We start from the raw sequence: 22,186 nt of genomic DNA on the forward strand, positions 1-22,186 counted from the left end.
CGTACAGCTGTACAGCACTTTTCTGTTAATATATTCCCATACTCTAAATGAAAAGGCCTCACTTTTAATTGAGCTTCACAGTCAAACTAAGAAGAAAACACATTTAAGCCTCCTGGTTAATAGTAAGCATATGGTGATTGTGAAATACTTTCAAGTTAAAAATAGTCCACAGTACAGTACCATAAGCAAAAGGGACTGGATCCCCCACTGTGTGGTTTGCAGGAGACTTTGCAATTTCAACAGAATCACTTGTTGAGTGTTTTACAGAGGCTCTTAGTGTGAATTCCTGATATTTGCATGAGTTCACAATATTATTCAGCTGACATAAGTGTGCTTCTGATTATTATTATTATTTTCTATTCCACTTTTAATGAAACCCTGTCTTACCATGTCCTGGCACAACTGGTGGTTTTGAATACTGCCAATCCAAAGGACTAGGCAATACCAAAGCAAGGCAGGAAAAGTGACGTCTACACAAGCCTGCTCAGTGTGATCGAGTATCAAGTTGGACTAGTAGTTGTTGATAGGGAGCAGCTTTTCAGATTAATTCCCTCATTAGTCATGGAAGTGTTGCCACCCAGTCTTGCTCTTCCTCATGTCTAGGCCAAAGGTTTTTTTTTCTACTGATTGTTTTAGGATTAGCCATCATGTACATATAAAGTTAAGCATCAGAGGGTAGCCGTGTTAATCTGTATCCACAAAAACAACAAGGAGTCTGGTGGCACCTTAAAGACTAACAGATTTATCTGAGCATAAGCTTTCGTGGGTAAAAACCTCACTTCTTCAGATGCATGAAGTGAAAGTTATAGATGCAGACATAAATATACTGACACATGAAGAGAAGGGTTACCTCACAAATGGAGAACCAGTGTTGACCGGGCCAATTCGATCAGGGTGGATGTAGTCCACTCCCAACAGTAGATGAGGAGGTGTCAATTCCAGGAGAGACAAAGCTGCTTCTATAATGAGCCAGCCGTTCCCAGCCCCTATTCAAGCCCAAATTAATGGTGTTAAATTTGCAAATTAATTTTAGTTCTGCTGTTTCTCTTTGAAGTCTGCTTCTGAAGTTTTTTTGTTCAATTATAGCTATTTTCAAATCTGTAACAGAATGTCCAGGGAGACTGAAGTGTTCTCCCACTGGCTTGTGTGTGTTACCATTCCTGATGTCCGATTTGTGTCCATTTATTCTTTTACATAGGGACTGTCCGGTTTGGCCAGTGTACATGGCATTAATTAGGGCTTGAATAAGGGCTGGGAGTGGCTGGCTCATTACAGAAGCAGCTTTGCCTCTCCTGGAATTGACACCTCCTCATCTACTGTTGGGAGTGGACTACATCCACCCTGATCGAATTGGCCCAGTCAACACTGGTTCTCCATTTGTGAGGTAACTCCCTTCTCTTCATGTGTCAGTATATTTATGTCTGCATCTGTAATTTTCACTCCATGCATCTGAAGAAGTGAGGTTTTTACCCACGAAAGTTTATGCTCAAATAAATATATAAAGTTAAGACATTTCTAAGTTTTATTGTTCTTATAAACATCCAGTATCAAAAGGCAGTAGAACTGATGGTTTGCAGATGATGGCCCTATCCTTTCCAACTCTGGCTAATAGATTTGGAGTTCTATGCAGTTCTAAGTATTTATGGATAGTTTACTGAATTACGTACTTGTGCTTTAAACTTTCAGCAGTGTAGTTTATAGATTTAAAATTAAGTATGTGTAAATCTTTTTTTGTTTTCCATTTTTTAAATATGTCATGGAATTTGCTTTCCCCCAACTTGGTCCACTGGCTCTGGAGTCATTAACTTTCTGGACAATGTGCAAGGCCCATCTTTTTACTTATGAATTTGGAGAAGGACTGCTGAATGGGGGCAATTTGTTTCATTATATTTACTGTTTTTGTCTGATGCTCATGTAATTATTATGGTGAGCTGAGCAGCTTGCTATAAAATACAAGGTATTTATTTTATATAGACAATCTTTACACGAGAGAGCCCAGAGCATAGAGTAGACTGATATTTTATAAACTCAAAATAAATGAATAAAATATAATAACATCAATAGGACTACTAAGATTTGTTGAGAAAAGCAGGATTTGGCATATTAAGGTAAAATAAATACAACATGAATTTTTAAAAGGGGGTGAGGGAAGAAAAACATTTTATAAGAAAAAACCTATCAAGTACGAATGTGCAGATTTTTAAAAGCTAACCTAGTTCACCTCACATTTACAAGGGAATTTATTTTAGTCAGATGAAAGTGGTGTTCTCAAATTTTAATACGTTGCTTTGAAAAAAAAATTGTATATGCAGAATAGGTTTCATGTCCATCATTCTAGTCATATAATAAGAGTTCTGCTGTACTGTTTGTAAGGAACATTACTGCATGGAGGGGTGGAGGAGCGGGTATCACAAAACAATTATCATTGGGTTATTAAGCAAAACAGTCCATTCTTTTTTGGGCCAGGATGTTTACAGGACACATTTCAAGCTACACACCAACTCACAATGTATTTTCAAACTTCTTAGAGAAGCCACAAAAAATTAAGGCATTCCATGTAGAGCACACACACACAAACCCAGGGTGTGGAAACACATAGAACCACAAAAAAATTCAAAATGAATCTTAGATGCAATAAATGAACAGGTTCACAGCTTTCTCCCTCTTTCAGGGCTCAAACATGGTAGTAATCAGATGTTTATTCCAGTACCAGAATGTCATCTTAAAAAGCAAAGATCTCATTACATGCAAGACCTACCCAAAAGTGACCATTTCCTCTTAATTATTCACAAACATATTCTAAAGAAAAAATTACTAGAACAGCATCCAATAATAAACGTTCAAAAATAATATGGAATCAAAACTGGAGCAAAAAGCAGGTGGATCTAACATATGCAAACAACAAAGGCATTGTTTTTCCTTTGATATAACCTGAAAAGATCTGGACATGGATACAAAACATCTATCATCTCAAAAAATGCCAACCATTTCTGATGAAGGATAATAAAAGAAACATAGTTAAGAAAAACTGGATTTATACTAGCTAAGGTTCTAGACATCACTGGTTAACAATCAATATCCTATTTATTATAGTGTCATTAAGAACTACCCCCTCCACCAAACAAGGGGTGAGGTTTTCTGTTGGACCAGCAGGAGATGGACACAGTAGAGCTCTTTTCAGGTTTTGGAGGGTGGGGGCACATAGAAAGTATGCCTTCCTGGGCACACAGGAAAAGCATGAACAAGGGTAGGTGATTATGACCAAGGACCTCTTGATGGCAACTGGCAGAGGGAACAGGGGTGCATAAAGTTTACAGGCATCCCCTGGGTCTGGTATTTACATTCTAGTTCACCAAAGTGTGTCATGGAAGATTTCTCCTGAAAGCCTGTGTCACAGTGGTCATCAAAATTTTTGAGAAATGTATGCATGGATAATATGTAAGGAGATCATGTATATGTATATTCAGTGTGCTTATTGTCTTGTATTGTAAGACACAATACACAATGGTTAGCTAGAGAGAAATGTTTCCTTCCTCCTGGTGGAGTCTGTGGGTCACCTGTCTTATATATGTGTATGTATGTGTATTACAATACAAGACAATAAGCACACTGAATCAAAGGCTGGTAAAGAACCTCAGGGGACTTCAGAAGGAAAATTAACAGGAATAGGTAAACAGCAGGGTGACAATCCTGTTTGATAAGTGAAGAAAAAAAGGACTGGTCTGATCTATCTGGGGTGCAGAAAGATGCTCTGGCATCCTTGATTCTATCCTTCATCTGGGAAGGCAAGTTGCCAGTGGGCTAATCTCATGAAAAGAATCTCAGCCATCCTGAAAAATGCTCTGAGAAAGACTTTGAGATAACTAGTACCTTATTAGACAAGAGGACATCTTGTTAGTTTAGGCTCTAAAATGTAATTTCTGGTACTACATATCACCCTGTTTCCAATGTTTCTGTTTCCTATCATTTGACTCTGTTCTTTGTTAAATAAACTTGGTCTTGTTTTTACTATACACATATCTAAGTGCTGTGTGTTAAGCAGAGATGGGGTCTAAGGTATAGCTAGTAAGCTGTACTGCACTGTTCCTTTGTGAGCAGGTGTAATAATTCTGTGAGTGTTCAGTGGATAAGGAGCTGGACAAGACAGGGTGATGCTCAGAGGACTCAGGGGTTGCAGTGTTCCTATTGCTAGCCTGCATGAGGGACAGCAGAGCCCACATGGTCTGAGAGGGGAGCACCTGTGTTGCGTGTGACTGGGACAGTCAGGGAGCTGACCCCTGGCAGATACAGACAAGGCTTCCCTAAGTTAAGGAGAGGTGGTAGCAAGGTGCCTGAGTATCCATGGGCAGTATTGCAGTGATACCTCTCAAGCTCTGATTGACCTGTTCAGAGTAGGTAGGAGCGGCTGACTGGTTCATGCAGCTCCTCCTTCTTGGGGAATAAGAGGCCTTCTCCTGAGTGTGAGCTACAAGCCAGCACACAAAGCATGCACTCACCGAAACTCACCCTGTTTTGTAGTTGTCTGGCTAGAATTCCCTGGTCCACCATGGGCCTAGCCAGATTGCCTTTTCAGGGTCAGGAAGAGGAAGGGATTTTCCCATTGTGTAAAATAGGCCAATATCCAAGAGAGTGGAAGGGGAGGTTATTTGTTTGCTTTTTAAAACTCTCCCATGCCAGCCTGAGGACCTGTTTGGTTAGTTACAATTTAAAATGGAAAATTATAAAAATGTTTCAACTAGCAGTGAGCATCCAGTGCAAGCACATCCAAGCACAGCATCCAGGAAGCCAATGGCATCTGACACAGTTGGTCTCAGGGCAGTGGGTAATTGAGTCTCACATAGACTGAGTCACCTCTATCTGCATTTCTCATCCCACACACAAATGGTCTCAAGCATCAAATTCCCAGTTACAGGCCATCCAGGGGTTAGGCATAGGATCAGCAAACTCAACTATCCCACACTGGACTCAAATAATTGCCTGATAGCTCGAGGGCAAAGGGGTAGGGTAGGGGAGACAGTTGCCCTCCCACGCACTCCAGTCTGTTACTGAAATAAATAAAATTTGCAGCCTGCTACTTTTATCCCACACACCATGTATATCATCTGATGCATGGCCTGATTAATAAAAATTGAATACTGTAACCTGCCACAAACAAAACAACAACACGAAAACAGAACTGTGGGATATTTAGGCTGATGTAATGTACAAGTTTTATGGATCTCAACTCTTAGCTGAAGGTTTGGAAGTTTAACCCTCAGAACACTAATAGTTTCAAGTTGCTAGTCTAGCAGCTTCTTAGGCTGACAGAGCATAATAAAATGCACAGTATGTGCCCACAGTCTCCAAGTCGCTAACATGCATCAGTGAAATAGAATATGTACAGATGGAATGGCAAAGATGTCACAATAATATAGATATAAGCATGTCATAAAAAGATTTCCCTGTTACAGTATTAAAGGATTTGGTTTTATAGTACAAGGAATAATGTGCCCCACATTGTACATAATAAGACTGTAAATTCCATCCAGGAGCTCTGGTGAAGATATCAGCCATATCAATCAGCTTCGATCAGCTTGAGTGCTTTGTTCATCTCACCAGAATCCATTATACCCCTAATTTATGTTCATAGGAAGTGGTACATTATTTAATACATTACAGATTTTCAGAAATAATTCTCACAGCCTGAAGTCTCTTGTCCACCTCCCACATCCCATGACACCTTCCTCAGATTCTAGTAATTGGACTAATCACGTGGGGAAAGTTAATGATCCGTAAGTCTTTGCAGGACCAAAGGAAATTAACTGACATTTTTAAGGGCTACCAATGTACAATTTTTCTTTAAATATTGAAGGTGTCATTTTTTCCTAAATTGTTATAAAATAATTTATTTGCTTAGCACAAACTCAGTGACCTTGAAGTAGATTGTCTTAAGCAAGATTTCCAGCATATCCATAGTTACATTGGTATACATATACTGTTTTTATCACATACCCTTTCTTCTTAGAAAGAACAGAGATTGCTGATCAAAACATCACTTATTTCACTAGAATGAATTTTTTTTTTAGGACATTTAAAGATCCAGATATTTGAGAAGTATCTTACCTCTTTTTCATGCATGCGAAACAGGGACTGTTCATCACGAAAAGTGCTAATTTTTCCCAAGCCTATTTTGGGTGTCATCTATTGAATGAGAAAGTTCATATTTAAAAGTTCAAAGCATTACCTTGAGGAGAATCATTCTCAAGTGAAAAATATAAAAGGCAACATACAGTCTACCTCCAAAAATCATCAAGGGAATATAACACCTACCAGAGACAGAGGTATGGGCTTCTCTCGCAAATATCTTGGATTTTCTAGCTGGAAAACAAGACATCGTACAACAGCAGCTTACTGACCACATGACATAGCTTTTCATCATTATTTCTTATAAAATAACTTTAAAAAACTATGGCCAAAGATTTACAAAAGTAGATGTAAATACAAATATACTTTGTTAGGTTCAGTGGAGTTAATCTGGCTTTCCACTGGTTAAACAGAGAGAAAAATTCAATGTAGTGTTTTTTCCAAAAAACATAATTGACTATGACTACACAAACAACGATCATACATGGAACTCACTGTAAAAAGAAAAATTCATTAAAAGTACTGTATAATTACAGCAGCCCTTTCAATCACAAACTTTAAGAACTGCATTTGAAACACTGTGCACTAACCACTTCCTCTATCAGACAGCTATATCTCACTTCATTTTCTCTAATTATGAGATTCAAACATCATATCACACAGAATGCATAACATCCAGGAAATGCTTTCAAGAATATAAATCTGTCAAATGTGGTATGAAGATTTGGAATGAAAATGTGATTGCAATACACATCTTACAACATTAAGTCCTTTATTTTTAGAGAAGATTAAACTGATCTATCAGGCATGGCAAATACGAAATATATCAAGAGTGCTTGCCACTTTTTTGAATTTATAAATGAAAGAAGGAGACTTAATCTCTCTGTAATTTCAATCTGACACAGTATTCTTCATTTCCTGTCCTAAAGTATTATGTTGTATTCTTATGTGCTGCTGAAGAGTTGTCATATATCACCCCAGAGGTGGCTATAGTTCAAAGATGCACAATGTGAACATATTTTACACACACAGTAATGTTTTTAAACTTTCTAGGTTCCATTTGGATGAAAAGTGCTATATACATTCAAGATCATCACTATAGCCAAGCCAATAGTTTAAAACATTTAAGCTTTTTTCTAAATAACCCATCACTATTTACCTTGCAGGAATTTATTATAGCAGACCAACCAGACCTTCTTTTAAACAAAAAGTTACCTGTATTATTTAATGTGCATCACTGTATTTCAACGTTCAACTTTTTACAATGACCACATTCACTTATTAAAATGAGGACATTATTTCCTTGCTATTCATTTTCATCATAAAAACAGTGATTGTACATTTAAATAAGTGCAGTAAGGGCTTTCCAAAAATATTCCAGCATAGTGGAATTGAAGGGACATCATCATCTTAAAAATTACCAAGGAAGTTACCGATTCACATTGGGTTGACAGCAGATATGAACAGACAAAGGTGAACAAAAGAGACCATCGTATCCTTGGTGTAAGGAAAGGAGATAAAATGAAATTAGTGTGGTAGAGAAAGTGAGAGGAAACAAGGGAGAAAGAAAAGGAAAGCAGGAGTAGACTGAAGGATGAGGAGAAAAGAAAAAAGAGCAAGCATAGAAGTTAAAAAAAATAGGCACCTAACAGAAGGAGCAGGAGAGGGAGAGACAAAAGCTGCAGCTCCATAATTCTCTACTAATGTCTTGTCCCTACCCATAACCTCACCCTGCCAAATCCTTCCCACCAGCATGGATCTACGATTGAGCAGAGAGCCCTCCATAGATTCAAAGGGAGAAGGCACTCTTTGGCCCCCTAGCTACTTTCTGGGGGCTGAACCTACCTACTCTAAGCCTCAATTAACCTCAAGGAAAGTTATGTGGAAACTAGGAATGCAGGATCCGGCTTCAAGGGTGTAAATGCTTTTTAAATGTCCCACACTTTGCACATAAATTGTAAACAATTTTTCTTAGCTTTTTAAAGATAAAAGTTGTTAAAGATTTACAGCCAATTGACATAATTTATTTGGGCATGGAACGCAATAATTTTCAGCCTTGCTTAATTTCAGCACCACTTTAAATAAGTAAGGTATATTCTAGTTGTTTATAAAAGGGGGGGGGAAATGTGGCTCTAATACGTTCTATGGCTTAAGTCTTAACATTTTCTGATTTTGTAACAGCAGCCAGATGTGCTTTGAAGTTAAATGTTCCCATTTTGTTACTTGCTGTGGATTATATCCACTTAAAATGATCTGTAAACATTTAATGTTTCAACATTCATTCCTTTCATGCTAGTCTTCTGCAAAACTTCTTGTTCTCAAAATTATACCACATTAAAGGAGGAATATCACAGTGAAGAGTGGAGGAAAAACTTGTATTTGTGAGAAACATGCAGATTTAAAAATAATAAGTCAAAGGTCAAAGACAAATCAAAATACATATGTATGATGCAGAAGGTTTACCGTGTGTCAAATAGTAAATCACATGACAAAGTTTTTTGGGTATGAAGCAAGTAAAATACATCTTTATTTGACATACAGTTGAACTCTCATTTGCAAATACCCTTAGTACAAATTGAATTTTCAGACATTTTTTGTAGAAAAGGTTTTGGATCTCTTCTATTCTGTCCATTAGTCAGTCAAACAATAATACAGGCAACATATCATGTTTCGTTTTGTGAAGGTTGGTATTGTCACTTTAAAACACTTGAGCCCTCATAAGCCAACAGTTCGATGGTGGGAAAGCTAAGGGGGCACCCGTTTAAAAAACACTCAGAACAAAGGGGGGGGTGGAAATTATGGAAACTATCCCCTTTTTCAAAATTAGTAGAGCTGCGGGGCACAGCAGAAAGTCAGCACCTCAGCAAGAAAGAGCAATTCAGTCAAACACTTTCAGCTCTATTTCCGCCAATACCTTTCATTTAAAGCAACCGATACATGCTACGGGGAAAACGTCAACACACTTGATTAAAAAGGTTATTTTCTGTTTGATCAGCTGATAAAGATAATCCACTTTACCTCGTTGTGCGCTATCACACTACAGTCCATGACCTTAAGAAAGATATGGTCTGTATTTCATTGGGTATTAAAATTACTTTTTATCCTTCTATAAACAAAAGACACGTTAAATCTGGTAAAAGCTTTCCATGGCATGTTTCATCTATTTACTAAAACGTGTTTCTACACCTCTTAATATATTAGTGACATACTACCTATGGTCCTGAACCAAACCCACTTAACATTAAAAAAAAAAAACAGGGGGCTTCCACTCACTGATTCCACTTAATCAGGCCCCAATTACCTTATACAAACCAACATTCTCATTACCAAATATTGTTCTAAACTGGACACTGTTGTCAAAAGGTCAATATAGAGAGACGCTGTATCAGCTATACTGTGAAACCTTACTCATCCTTTTTAAGTCATCAATATGACAAAGCACAGAGAACCACAGCTGCAAATAAACCCTACATAAAACCAGATGACGCTGTTCAGTGTTTTTACTAAATATTTGTATACCAACATGTACATAAATAGTGACATTTTTATTTTTATTTTTTACTTCCTATTGCAAGATACTGTTGTATAAAAAACACCAAAGTACGTATTTAATTTGGGTTTTGCTCTGGAATTTTTATTTAATGCCTGAAATATTATCCCACCCTAGCTCGGTCACGCAGGACAGTAAGATGAAGTAAACACACGTGCGTATACACATACTACATTACCGCAAGCATGTGCGTCCAGTAGTCCTCCACTTCCCACTACCTCAAGCAGGTGAGTAGGAAAGGGAAAGACAGTGGATGGAACCAAGGCTCCATCTCTGTAATGCATTAGCCAACAGAGTGGAGCTGGCATGATGGAAGAACTAAACTGCACTAAGGAGATTTCCCCCAAAAGCAAAGAGGAAGCGGGAAAGGAAATTGTGATTTTGAATATTGGCTCCTTGCACAGGGCTTCTCCTGGGTACGCACAGCTGCACACCATTCCTTATACTTAGTTTAGCATAAGGCTCAATCTAACCCTAAATATATAAAATTATAACCAGGGTCCCTATTCCTCTTAAAAAGCAAATATCACAGAAATGGCTACATATCAGGACTCAATCTTCCCACTCCTCCCTTGCATCATATTTTGTTTTTTGGAAGCTACTTATTAAGCAATACTTTGAAAACTAAAATAATACAGGATTTATTGCAGTTCAATACTAGAGTTGAAAGGCATCTTTTTAGATTTAGGAAAAAACATTTGGAACAGCAAGCTTGCCACACATTTCCCTGTAAGCCTCTTCAAAGAGAAAAACATGTTTGGTTTTCAAAACAAAGATGGAAAAACACACATGAAAGAGTTAAGAACACTTAAGATTTTGAAATGGTAAACAGCTAAACTGAACCTTGACCGGAGTTCTTACTTTAATCTAACAAACCCAGTCAGCCAGCATGTTTGCTACAGAAACAAATGCTGAATAGTTTCAGGAAATTTAAGTATGGATATTCTTATCTAACATTGTGATTTGTAGTGACGTACACTTTAAATTGCTGCTGGACTTGAAAACGGTTTGTCAGCATGAAAGTTGAATTTATTTTTTGAAGTCACACCACCACTTGTAGTGCACTGTGGGAAAGTTTTTACAGGGGTGCTGCCCTCCGACACCACAATATATATAGTAGGTATGTTTACAATAAGCAACAGAGAGAAACTACGAAAACCAAACAAAAGAAAGGACATGGCTTGTATAGAAATGTTGAGTTTAACTGGAACAGAGAGACAAGAAGGAAGATCTGAGCCAAGTACCCAAGAAACTTCAGGTATACATTGCACTATTGCTGAAACCACCCAAGAATTCACCATAATTTTATCTACTTTAAACCTGTAGGACAGCTATATTCCTTCTGGACAAAGATAGATAGATCTTTGATGCATAGATCTTCTTTGGCAGCCAGTCATTCCTGCCCCTCTATCACAGCCAGAAGAGCCTCTAGAGAAAGAGATACACAGTGCCCTTGCCCCCAAACTCCCAGGACTAAGCGCATTCAGCCCAAATTACCCCTTCTACAAGAGGGTGCAAGTGCAATGGACTTGAACAGAAATTGTGTCCACATTCGGCAGGGCTGACTTTGATCCACTGTTTCTACAGTCCTGCCCAGATGGAAAGCAAGAGATTATGGATCAGGTTTTACATAAGACTGGTTAGACTAAAGGTCCATCTAGCTCAGTATCCTGTCTTCCGACAGTGGCCAATGCCAGATACTCCAGAAGGAAGGAACAGAACAGGTAATAATAAAGTGATCCATCCCCTGTCGCCTATTCCCAGCTTCTGGCAAACAGAGGCTAGGGACACAATCCCTGCCCATCCTGGCTAATGATAGACCTTTAGATTTTCAAAATTGATTTTGAGTGCCCAATTTCATACACCTTAAAGGGGCATACTTTTCAGAAAATGCAGAGCTCCCACTTCTGAAAATAAGGACACTTTCAGACTTCTCTATTTGGGCACTCAAAACCTGGGACAACCAAAACCACTACATATTTTGGAAAATCTCGGCCCAGATCTTTGAAAATATGAAGAAATATAAAATGTATTCAAGTAAAGAAATTATTAAACATTCGTCCAGCTATTACAGAATTTAATGGATGGTTCTCCTACCAGAGGACTTCATTTTACTGATCAGACTAGGCACTTTATAATGTGGGTTTACACATGCTGTAAAGCAGCAAGAACATTTCATTTTAGATGTGTTTCCTGAAAGATGCAATGCACTAACATTTTAGCATAAATTTCAAAAGAAAATTATGTTAATCACTTAATTATAAGACCTATTGTACTCTATATACATAGTATAATAATTATATTTATAATTATTTCAAATATAAAACAATTACACTAGTCCTCTACACCAAATGCTGCCCCACCAAGAACACCGGCTTAATTATGAGCTCTATAAGCATTGTAGAGAAACACATTTATCCACAGGAAAAATGAAAAGCCTCACATCGCTTTCCAGCTAATTACTTTGAGGAACCTAGGAAACAGTCTTGCTGGACTCACAAACAATTTATGTTTAGTTTCTTCAAGAAGAAAAAAAATTAAGCAGTGAATCCTAAGTCATTTTTCTATCCCTTTCTTCCACCGTCCAACCTAAGAAAATTTAATGTAAATCACTGACCAAAGAATTTCTTAGGCAGGAGTCCTTTTTAATTCTTTATCACAAGAGAGTCTTCCACATGAGAAATTCTTTGGGATAAGACTTAAAATCAAGGTCCTGAGCACTTTTTATTAAACATCCCACGGCATAGCACTTTTGATAAAAGTTGGGAGTTAATCCATTTTTAGTTGGATAAATTCCAATGCCAAAAAAAAAAAAAAAAATCAAATCATACCTTGCCTCACTAAAATTCTCTTCCAATTTCAATTGGATACAATATTTGTGTGCATTTCCTTTCCTGAACTATTGTGTTGTATTTCCATCACACATTACAGAGCCACCATAGCATACTTTAGAATTGGCACCACTCAGTGATAGATGAAATGCTATCTCAGGGATATGGTAAAGCCTATTTCAGTGTTTACAAATTGCCTTGCAGGCTCTGGATGAAAGACGTTACAAAAGTATCCACTTGTTAATATTAGTTCAGTTCTACTGTATAAATATTATTTCTCACATTGATGTTTTATTCTCCATATAGATTCTCTCACACAGGAATTCTTTTCACTCTAGAAAGTTAACCAACAACTTTGCTTACATCAGAGAAAAGCAATAAAATTTTTTCCAAAGGTAATATAAACAGTTACTTTATATAGCAAACTTCTTTTCCTTTAAATTTGTTTTACTCTCAATCAATAAGCAATTTTTCTGAAACAAAACTAAAAACAAGGTCTGATCATTCACAATTTATATTAAAAATTGAGATAGAATACCTACGGTCTTTAGGCTGCTGTATACTTTAGACTTAAAACAATATTTTTAACAGATTCTAAAATAAGTTACAAATGACAAAACGAGTTCAAAGTAGCTGCAACATAATTGGAGATTTGAACTCAACTAATCTTACAGAAGGAAAACTTTTTTCCTTCAAAACAGCAATACAGTAGATTTTTTTTGTCTGCATTACTAATTCAACTTCAAGGCAGCAAAACTTAATCAAGGACAGTCCCATATCAATTTAGATAAAACTCAATAAAGGCTCAGAAAGAGACTATTATAATGTATTTAAAAGTCATTTTATATTAGTGTTCCATTTATGAAAGGCAAAATTTATCAAGATCAAAAGCCTACTTTTCAAATGTGTCCAAACATGACTAGAATCTAAAGAGCTAAAATAATATGTTTGATAGGGATATTAAAGTATGCTCTAAGACAAATGGGGCAATAGCGTTACTAGCAAGAAGCAGCAAAATGGTTAAGCTAAGCAATGTGACAGTTTTTGATACAATAGACGTTTAAATATTTTTCTTGTAGAGGAAGACATTGTTGATATCATAAATATACTTTGAAGCTTTCATATCATAACACTTGTTAAGCATTAACCTCTCCATTTGGTTCAGAAATCATAAACACTGACTTCCCTAAACAAAGCATTTTATGATAGTTCTGATAAGAAGCAATATTCTGCAATAAAAACACATAACCACATGTTAAAAAATAAAAGTAGAGTCAATCAGGCCCAGGAATCAAAAACATACAAGACAATATTTGGAAGCAGTGTTAAATTTCAGATCTGACTTTTTAAATGTACAATTGCAAACACAATCTAAATTCCATATTCTTCCCTCATAACTAGACAACAACAAATAAAATGGCAAATCTGCTAAAACTGTACGAACAGTCAAACTCTAGAAAGTTTAGTCAACTTTCTTGTGCAGTCTAAGGTGTTTGTTATGTTCTGCAAAACCATAAATGGTCTGGGTTCCAGTTACTTAAGGGATAACCTGTGTGCGTGTGTGTGCGTGTGTCCTGAAATGGGAATTATTTTCTGGGTCATTCTCTTTGTCAGCTCATTAAGTTAAACTCTTTGTGGAAGGCAGCAGGGTGCTTCTAACACCTCTGGAACCTATTCCTTCAAGTGGTCTGGCAGAGCCAAAGTGTAGTTAGATTCAGGGCACAGTGTAACATTTTGCTTGTTGGTGCCTAGATGGCACAGAGATGGCAGCAGTGGAAATAGGAATCATTTCATTTCAACCCTCCCAAGAACTGAGCATGCTACTCTTGGAGGTCTCCTAGCCTGTGGAACAGAGAACATGCTCAGGATCAGAACTCTGATTGCTCAGTATAATGCCACTAAACAAGCATGCTGGCCCTGGGTAGTAGCGTTTATACAAACACAGATGACTGGTAGTTACTTATTTGTAAATTGACCTGATAAAGGAAGAGTAATATTCAAACTTCTCTAAAAGAAATATCGAGCATAGGGAAATGAATTTCATAAAGCATTTGAAAGTATTTTCTATCAAGATAATTTAAGGTGAAGGAGGATTTAGAATAGAAAATACACTATGTACACTAAAGCAAAAGTTTTGGAAAGCTTCCAGTAGTCTCACTCTTCTTCTCAAGCTACAGTTGCAAGCCAAAACACATTGCCAGTTCTGGCAAGCCAATGATTTCTTGCTTTTCTCCCACCAGACATTTAAGAATACAAAGTGGTGTCCATTATGCTTCCTGACTGCCACCTCATGAAAGTCATTTAAATCTGTTTTGGTACTGAAGTGCCATAAAGCACTCTTGACTTGTGGATCTATCTTAAAGAGAGACATTCAGAGAAAGATTATTTCAGAGGACATATAAATTTAAGCGCATTGAATATTGTAATATTTATTTATTTAGGCCCTACTTAAAAACCCCATAAGAATGAGAAAAAGCAAAGGCAGGCCGTTATCCACCTGTAACTTCTCAAATGTTTTACAGAGGAGTATTATACTTTTGAGTAAAGAAAATGTATACAATCTTTCAAGAGCCAACCGAAGGGAAATGTTAGATTTCATGAATAAACAGAATAAGACTTGGATTGTATATAGGGCCTCATACTCAGGGTATCCTTAAAACATGTAATAAAAGAATGTCAGGGTACCAATAGTGCAATGGCTGTGTGGTCAAATTCCTCAACTTGTGACTACCACTCAATAGTTCTTTATTATCTGTATTTTTCTTTAAATAGAAATGGAGTATATTAGCCAGTTACGTCTTTGAAATCTCTTATTTCACGTACAGAACCATAAGAGCTCAAAAGAAGGAACCTGCCTCATTCAAAAGATGACATTTCCAGTACTGCAGCATCTTCTGTACTGACCCGCATGCCATGACTGCGTAAGAACAAATATGCTAATCTATTTGTGGAGAAATTAAATATGTTCTCATATATTAGAGTTAGAGAATGAGATGGTCTGTGCATCATTATGTTGTTGTTGTGTTTTTCTTTGTTTGTTCACTCTTCTTCCTATGTTGCCAGGGTTAGAAATGTTAGAAAGCCTGTATGAAACCATATGAAATAAGAAGTCTTTTAAATATCTTTTCGGAAACATGTATTATAATATTTAGCACTTCTACACACTTTATATTTTAAAAGCATTTTACGAATATCAAATAATCCTCACAACAGCCCTGAACGGTAAATGTATTTAAATGTAAGTTGTATATATAATGTCTGCCACTATTACATTACTTCCTTTTGATAAGTCCTAGAACAGTGGTCCCCAACCTTTCTTGTGGGAATAGTCTGTTGCAGAAGACAAAAAACTGCGGCAGACACCCTGCCGCTGAAATGCCACTGCCGAGAAGCGGCAGCGGCAAGAAGCGTCGCCGCCAAAATGCTGCTGGGAAACAGCAAAGCTTCTCGGTGGCATTTCAGCAGCGGGGTGTCCTGCAGGTGCACAAAAATGCCCCGGCGGCCACCATGGCACACATGGGCGCCACCGCGTCGTGGGCGCCGCGTTGGGGACCCCTGTCCTAAACCAATAATCCTCCCTTTTACACTCAGAATTCCCAGAAATTCCTTTGCTTTGGTATCAATCTTATTGTCAGTGTTATAACTGAATCTGCAATTAGAAATTAGTTAGCATATCAAATTAAACAAACTTTCCAGGAAATCTTCTGTCTTTAGCACTGTCCAGTCCTTCAGTTAATATGAATTTCCACCTCCCCACCACAAAGAAAAGATTATTAAATTATATTCCTACAGGTTTACGTGGAGGGAATATTTAGTTTTGAATTTACAGTGGTGCCTAGAGGTTAAAAAAATATATTAAAACTACATTCTGCCCCTAGTTAGTATCAGAAAGTATGATTATAACTAGGGCTGTCAAGCGCTTTAAAAAATTAATTGCAATTAATCACACTGTTAAAATATAATGGAATACTATTTATTTAAATATTTTTGGATGTTTTCTACATTTCAAATATATTGATTTCAATTACAACACAGAATACAAAGTGCTCACTTAATATTTATTTTTGATTACAAGTATTTGCACTGTAAAAAAAACTACAAGTATTGTAGTGCAAGCTCTTTATCATGAAAGTTTAACTTACAAATGTGGAATTATGTACAAAATAAACCGCTTTCAAAAATAAAACAATGTAAAATTTTAGAGCCTGAAAGTCCACTCAGACCTACTTCTTGTTCAGACAATCGCTCAGACAAACAAGTTTGTTTACATTTGCAGGATATAATGCTGCCCACTTCTTATTTACTATGTCACCTGAAAGTGAGAACAGGTGCTCTCATGGCACGGTCGTAGCCGGTGTCGCAAGGTATATACGTGCCAAATGTGCTAAAGATTCAGATGTCCCTTCATGCTTCAACCACCATTCCAGGGCACATGCATCCATGCTGATGATGAGTTCTACTCGATAACAATCCAAAGCAGTGTGGACCGACGCATGTTCATTTTCATTATCTGAGTCAGATGCCAATAGCAGAAGGTTGATTTTCTTTTTTGGTGGTTCGGGTTCTGTAGTTTCCGCATCAGAGTGTTGCTCTTTTAAGATTTCTGAAAGCATGCTCCACATCCCATCCCAATCAGATTTTGAAAGGCACTTGAGATTCTTAAATCTTGGGTTGAGTGCTGTAGCTATCTTTAGAAATCTCACATTGGTACCTTCTTTGTGTTTTGTCAAATCTGCAGTGAACGTGTTCTTAAAATGAATCATGTGTGCTGGGTCATCATCCGAGACTGCTATAACATGCAATATATGGCAGAACGCGGGTAAAACAGAGCACGGGATATACAATTCTCCCCCAAGGAGTTCAGTCACAAATTTAATTAACGCATTATTTTTTTTAACGAGTGTTATCAGCATGGAAATATGCAGTCTGGAATGGTGGCTGAAGCATAAAGGGCCAAACGAATGTTTAGCATAACTGGCACATAAATACCTTGCAATGCCGGCTACAATAGTAGGAGCGTTGCCAGCAGATCAAGGGAAGTGATTATTTCCCTCTATTCGGCACTGGTAAGGCCGCATCTGGAGTACTGCATCCAGTTTTGGGCTCCCCACTACAGAAAGCATATGGACAAAATGGAGAGAGTCCAGCAGAGGGCAACGAAAATTATTAGGGGGCTGGGACACATGACTTATGAGGGGAGGCTGAGGAAACTGGGCTTATTTAGTCTGCAGAAGAGAAGAGTAAGGGGAGATTTTATAGCAGCCTTTAACTACCTGAAGGGGGGTTCCAAAGAGGATGGAGCTAGGCTGTTCTCAGTGATGGCAGATGACAGAACAAGGAGCAATGGTCTCAAGTTGCAGTGGGGAAGGTCTAGGTTGGATATTAGGAAAAACTATTTCACTAGAAGGGTGGTGGAGCACTGGAACGTGTTACCTAGGGAATTGGTGGAATTTCCAACTTTAGAGGTTTTAAAGGGCCGGCTTGACAAAGCCCTGCCTAGGATGATTTGGCTGGGGTTGGACTAGATGACCTCCTGAGGTCTCTTCCAACCCTAATCTTCTATGATTCTAAGAGTTCAGCATTATCTCTTTGTAGGCTCTGAAGTTTTACATTGTTTTGTTTTTGTACACTTTTTTAGTTCAATTACAACACAGAATACAATATATATGAAAATGTAGAAAAAATCCAAAATATTTAATAAATTTCAGTTGGTATTCTATTGTTTAACAGTGCGGTTAAAATTGCGATTAATCATGATTAATTTTTTTGAGTTAATCACGTGAGTTAACTGCGATTGACAGCCCTAATTATAACTTGTTAAACATCCAGAGACTGAAGTTCCCCAACTATTGGCTTAAAGGTGTATGTTTTCTCATCTAATCTATCTAGATATTCATACAATGAACTTCTCAATAGTCTTCAAATGCCTGTTAAGTTCTTGTTATTGTTCCCTGCAAGGAATTTCTTGTATAGCATCAACTACTACTGAAAAGGCTGTCTGGAAGTTTAGTATTCAGGTAATTGCATGGTGTGTAATTTGGAATCTTTTAAAAATGTATTTTTCAGAGAAGTCTTAAAATGGTAGAAATTGATCTTTTATCGCTGTATAAAAGTTGAGTTGCTCTCAGGGCCATGAAAGTGCATTTAGGATCCTTTCGTTGATATCCCTTTCAGATTTGGAACAAGCAGACAGCTAGTGAACTGGCTCAAGGTCAAGTTTTTCCTCTTCTAGGAAGAAGAAAAGCAAGTGTGCAATTTGAATTTAGAATGTCAACAGGCACCAAAGCATGAGAGATAATACTGTGAAAAAGAAGCAAAAAAACAGAAGTTCTCTGTTATCAGTTACATTTTTACTGAAGAGAACTATACACCATGAATGCAAAACACTGGCCAAGATTTTTAAATACGGTTATGTCCATCCGTGCTGGACACAGCATAAGAAAAATAAGCAGCATTCAGACATTTGACCAAATGGAAGATAGACTAGAAAAACGTTATCTGAACTCAAATAAACAATATTTTAAACAAAGAGTTCAGGTTGAAAGTGTGTTACAGCTGAACCCTTAAAGGGGCCTTATTTTCAGAGGGTGGTGCTTGGTACTTTATGAAAATCAGGCCCCTTTAAGGTGTTGTGGCAAAATACCTTGTTCGCCTCAGTAGGCTCAGTTCTTTTTAGCCTTGGAGACTCAGGTTTGGGGCAAGGCGAATCCTTATAGGTGGCACAGGGTCCTGCTACTCCTCTCCTCCATCAGTCCCTTGTGCTTGTTTTCCTTCCCTTCTGAGGAGCAAGTGCAGCCTCCCTACTGAGAAGTTTTGGTGTCTTGCTGCAAACAGCCTACTGGCAGCTTCCCTGCTCCTCTCACTCCCTCACCCTCCTCCTCCTTCCAGCCAGCAGAGGGTTTAAAAAGGTCCCAAGTAGTTGGAGTCAGCTGAACCTAATTGGTTCCCTAGCAACCCCTTTTCCAGCTGAACCTTATTGCCCCCTGGTTATCTCTCCTCAGTGGATAGGGAGGGGCCTTTTAACCCTCTGGGACTAAATACTACCCCCCTTTTGTAGCTGTTTGTCCTGGGTTTACCACAGTGTCTCAAGTTGGGCAGCCAAGAACAGACACCAAAAATCACCAGTCACTTCTGAACATCTTGGCCATAATTTTTTTACATGAGTAATGATCTGATGTTATAGTAATATTGGAAATGGATCTCTTAATAGGAAGCATATTGCCTGTGCCTCTGCCAGTCACTTGCAGTTCAGTGTTCGCTCTCCCCTGTTCCCCTTTTATGCCCTTTTTCTATTCCCTAGCCCTCCATGCACTTCTTCATCCCATCTCCATACATCCAACAGTCTCCCACTCCCTCCTCCATCACTTTCCCAGTCATTCCCACACCTCTTGCTCAGCCTAGCCTGCTGTAGCAAAGCCTGGAGTTAGTGAAAGGTCCATTTTATATTAGCAACTTTTGAATTTTTATACTTTTTTTTAAATATTGCACTGTACACACCCAAACAGCTCTTATATCTTCGTTGTTCCTGAAATAATCCCAAACTCCTCAAAAAAAAAAAAATTAGAATTGCAAATGGCACCCTGAGCAAGGCCAAACACATTTATAGCAGTTTTGAAGATACAAGTAAAAAAATATTAGAAAACTTTTTGAAAACTGAATGACAGAAAAATTCTTCAAACATTGTAACTATAACATTCCTTTCCCAATTTCTTCCAAACTCTCTAGGAAAACTCTACTCTGGGATGAGATAACACATAGGAAATTTCAGGGGGATGGACTTCTCTTTTGGTAAAGTCATGGGTTTATATGAAGAAGCTTCAGTATTAAGTGTGGAGTGCCCATCACCACTACAGAACACTGAACCCAATCCTCAAATCCTTACTCAGACAAAACCTATACACTAATTATACTTCTGTCCAATAAGTACTCAAACAATCTTCTGAGAATCTGTCTCCACAGAAATAAATACAAAGTGGAAAAACTGACAAAAAAAGGAAAGGGTGGGGGGGGGGAACTCAAGTGGATGAAAACTGGATGATTCCAGGTCCACTAGACTAGATCCATAATCCTAATCAAATTGGAGAAGGGTTAGACAAAATATCATGGGAGAATATTGCTATAAAGAGTAGGGACTTTATCAAATCCCTGCTGTTCAGGGATGAGTGATGAGATAGTGAGGAGTGTAACTGAAGGAATGAAGAGAAAAAAACCTCAATATGGTAGCTATCTTAAATCAAAGTGGAATCTAAACGTGTTCAAGTCTAGAAAACTTGAATTCATTGCTAAAGATTAACAGAAAAAGATCAAACCTGACGTGCTAAATCCGTATGCACACAAATGTACAAAAAATACAGAATATTTTAAATACAATATTGAATTGATTTTAACAAACAACTCCTTACATCCTATTTATAAGAAATACATTAATTGTCTAATTGTATTTGCCTCATGTATATTGTAATGCCAAAAATATACAGCACGTTAAAAAACTATTAAAAATATGTCTGTGTCCTAAGGAGAGATGACAGACTGAAAATATACTGGCTGGAATATTTTGAAGTGTTAATGTCCTATCTAAATGTTTTAAGCCCAATTAAAGTCCTCCTAATGGTAAAAGTGGAAATAAAGCACAGAGAGCCCTATCATCTATTACTGCCAACATCCAATAAATACATATGCTGAGGTGGTCTGTGGAACTTGGTGGAGAGAGATCTCCATCTGGCCTCATTTTCAGAATGAGGTATTCTCTTTCACAGATTTCATTTATGTGATGAAAGATGATTTATCTCACAAGCTAAAGTAACATCTGTCATCATTCAATCTTGTAACAAAGTACAGTATTTACAAATATGGTAGGAAGCCACGACTGAACAGGAATATCGGCCTCAATACTGCAGGCTGCTTTACAAGGTATTTACGCAAATCACTAGATTTACATCAAGGTAGAGGAGCTGAGCCTATGCCAGCTTCCCTTAAAAAAAAAAATCTACAGAGAGGTGTTGTTTAACAGTTTCTTCTCTAAATGACATTTATTCGTGATTTATCATTCAAAGTGTCATGATTGCTTCCAAGTTGTTTCCATCTCTAAAAGGACTGGCCAAGTTATTGTTTACTATTTCAAAAACTGAGACTAAATTACCAGATAGCTTTCATTTGAAGCCAATAAATAAATAAATAAATAAAATACACTGTATATTTTACCCCAAGATTCCAACTATTGAGACGAGCTTCAAGATCACTGTCATCCAAAGAAATGGTTTTTTTGTGTTGAACTTCCTGGAATATGAAAATGGAGATATTAGAAGAGCAGACAGATATACAATTTCAAGAAACTTTTAGTTTAACTATACTGCCCTCAAAGGAAAAAAAATATATATGGTCCCATATCAAAAAGAAGAGTTTTGGTCCCCCTTGAAAACTCACTTTCCCCTTTTGAAACCATCCGTCTGGAATTGGGCTGCTGCTGTTCTTGGCTTCAATTCAGGTAGCTCCACCACCTACCTGTTGCTAGATAATTTGTGCCTAATGCTGCTCCCTTTCCATATTCTCAGAAGGTAACAAAACAACAAATATAACTGCATTACAAAAGCAGAAAGAACACACCCCGCCAAGCTGGCGGGGAATTTTTCAATACACTTTTCTGTCAAATTAGCATTTTCTGTCAAAACTGAAACTTTTGATG

The 22,186-nt window shown here is 37.5% G+C and overlaps 1 protein-coding gene across 9 annotated transcripts in view; it reads right to left on the reverse strand.

The window, feature by feature from the left end:
• The window catches only part of CEP112 (centrosomal protein 112), a 362,242-nt gene that overhangs the window by 315,072 nt on the left and 24,984 nt on the right, over positions 1-22,186 (reverse strand). For 8 of the 9 annotated variants that reach the window (XR_012154913.2, XM_073311622.2, XM_073311620.2 and 5 more), the window contains 3 exons: positions 21,706-21,780; positions 6,310-6,357; positions 6,103-6,180 (listed from right to left, as the gene is read on the reverse strand). Coding sequence is in view for 8 of the 9 variants with exons in the window: in XM_073311622.2 (XP_073167723.1) it covers positions 6,103-6,180; positions 6,310-6,357; positions 21,706-21,780 (201 nt within the window). In the remaining variant the exon portion in view is untranslated. The remainder of the gene's footprint in view (positions 1-6,102; positions 6,181-6,309; positions 6,358-21,705; positions 21,781-22,186) is intronic. The other variant, XM_073311619.2, reaches the window with a different exon arrangement.

Source organism: Lepidochelys kempii, chromosome 14, assembly GCF_965140285.1.
Source record: "Lepidochelys kempii isolate rLepKem1 chromosome 14, rLepKem1.hap1, whole genome shotgun sequence".
NCBI lineage: Eukaryota > Metazoa > Chordata > Testudines > Cheloniidae > Lepidochelys > Lepidochelys kempii.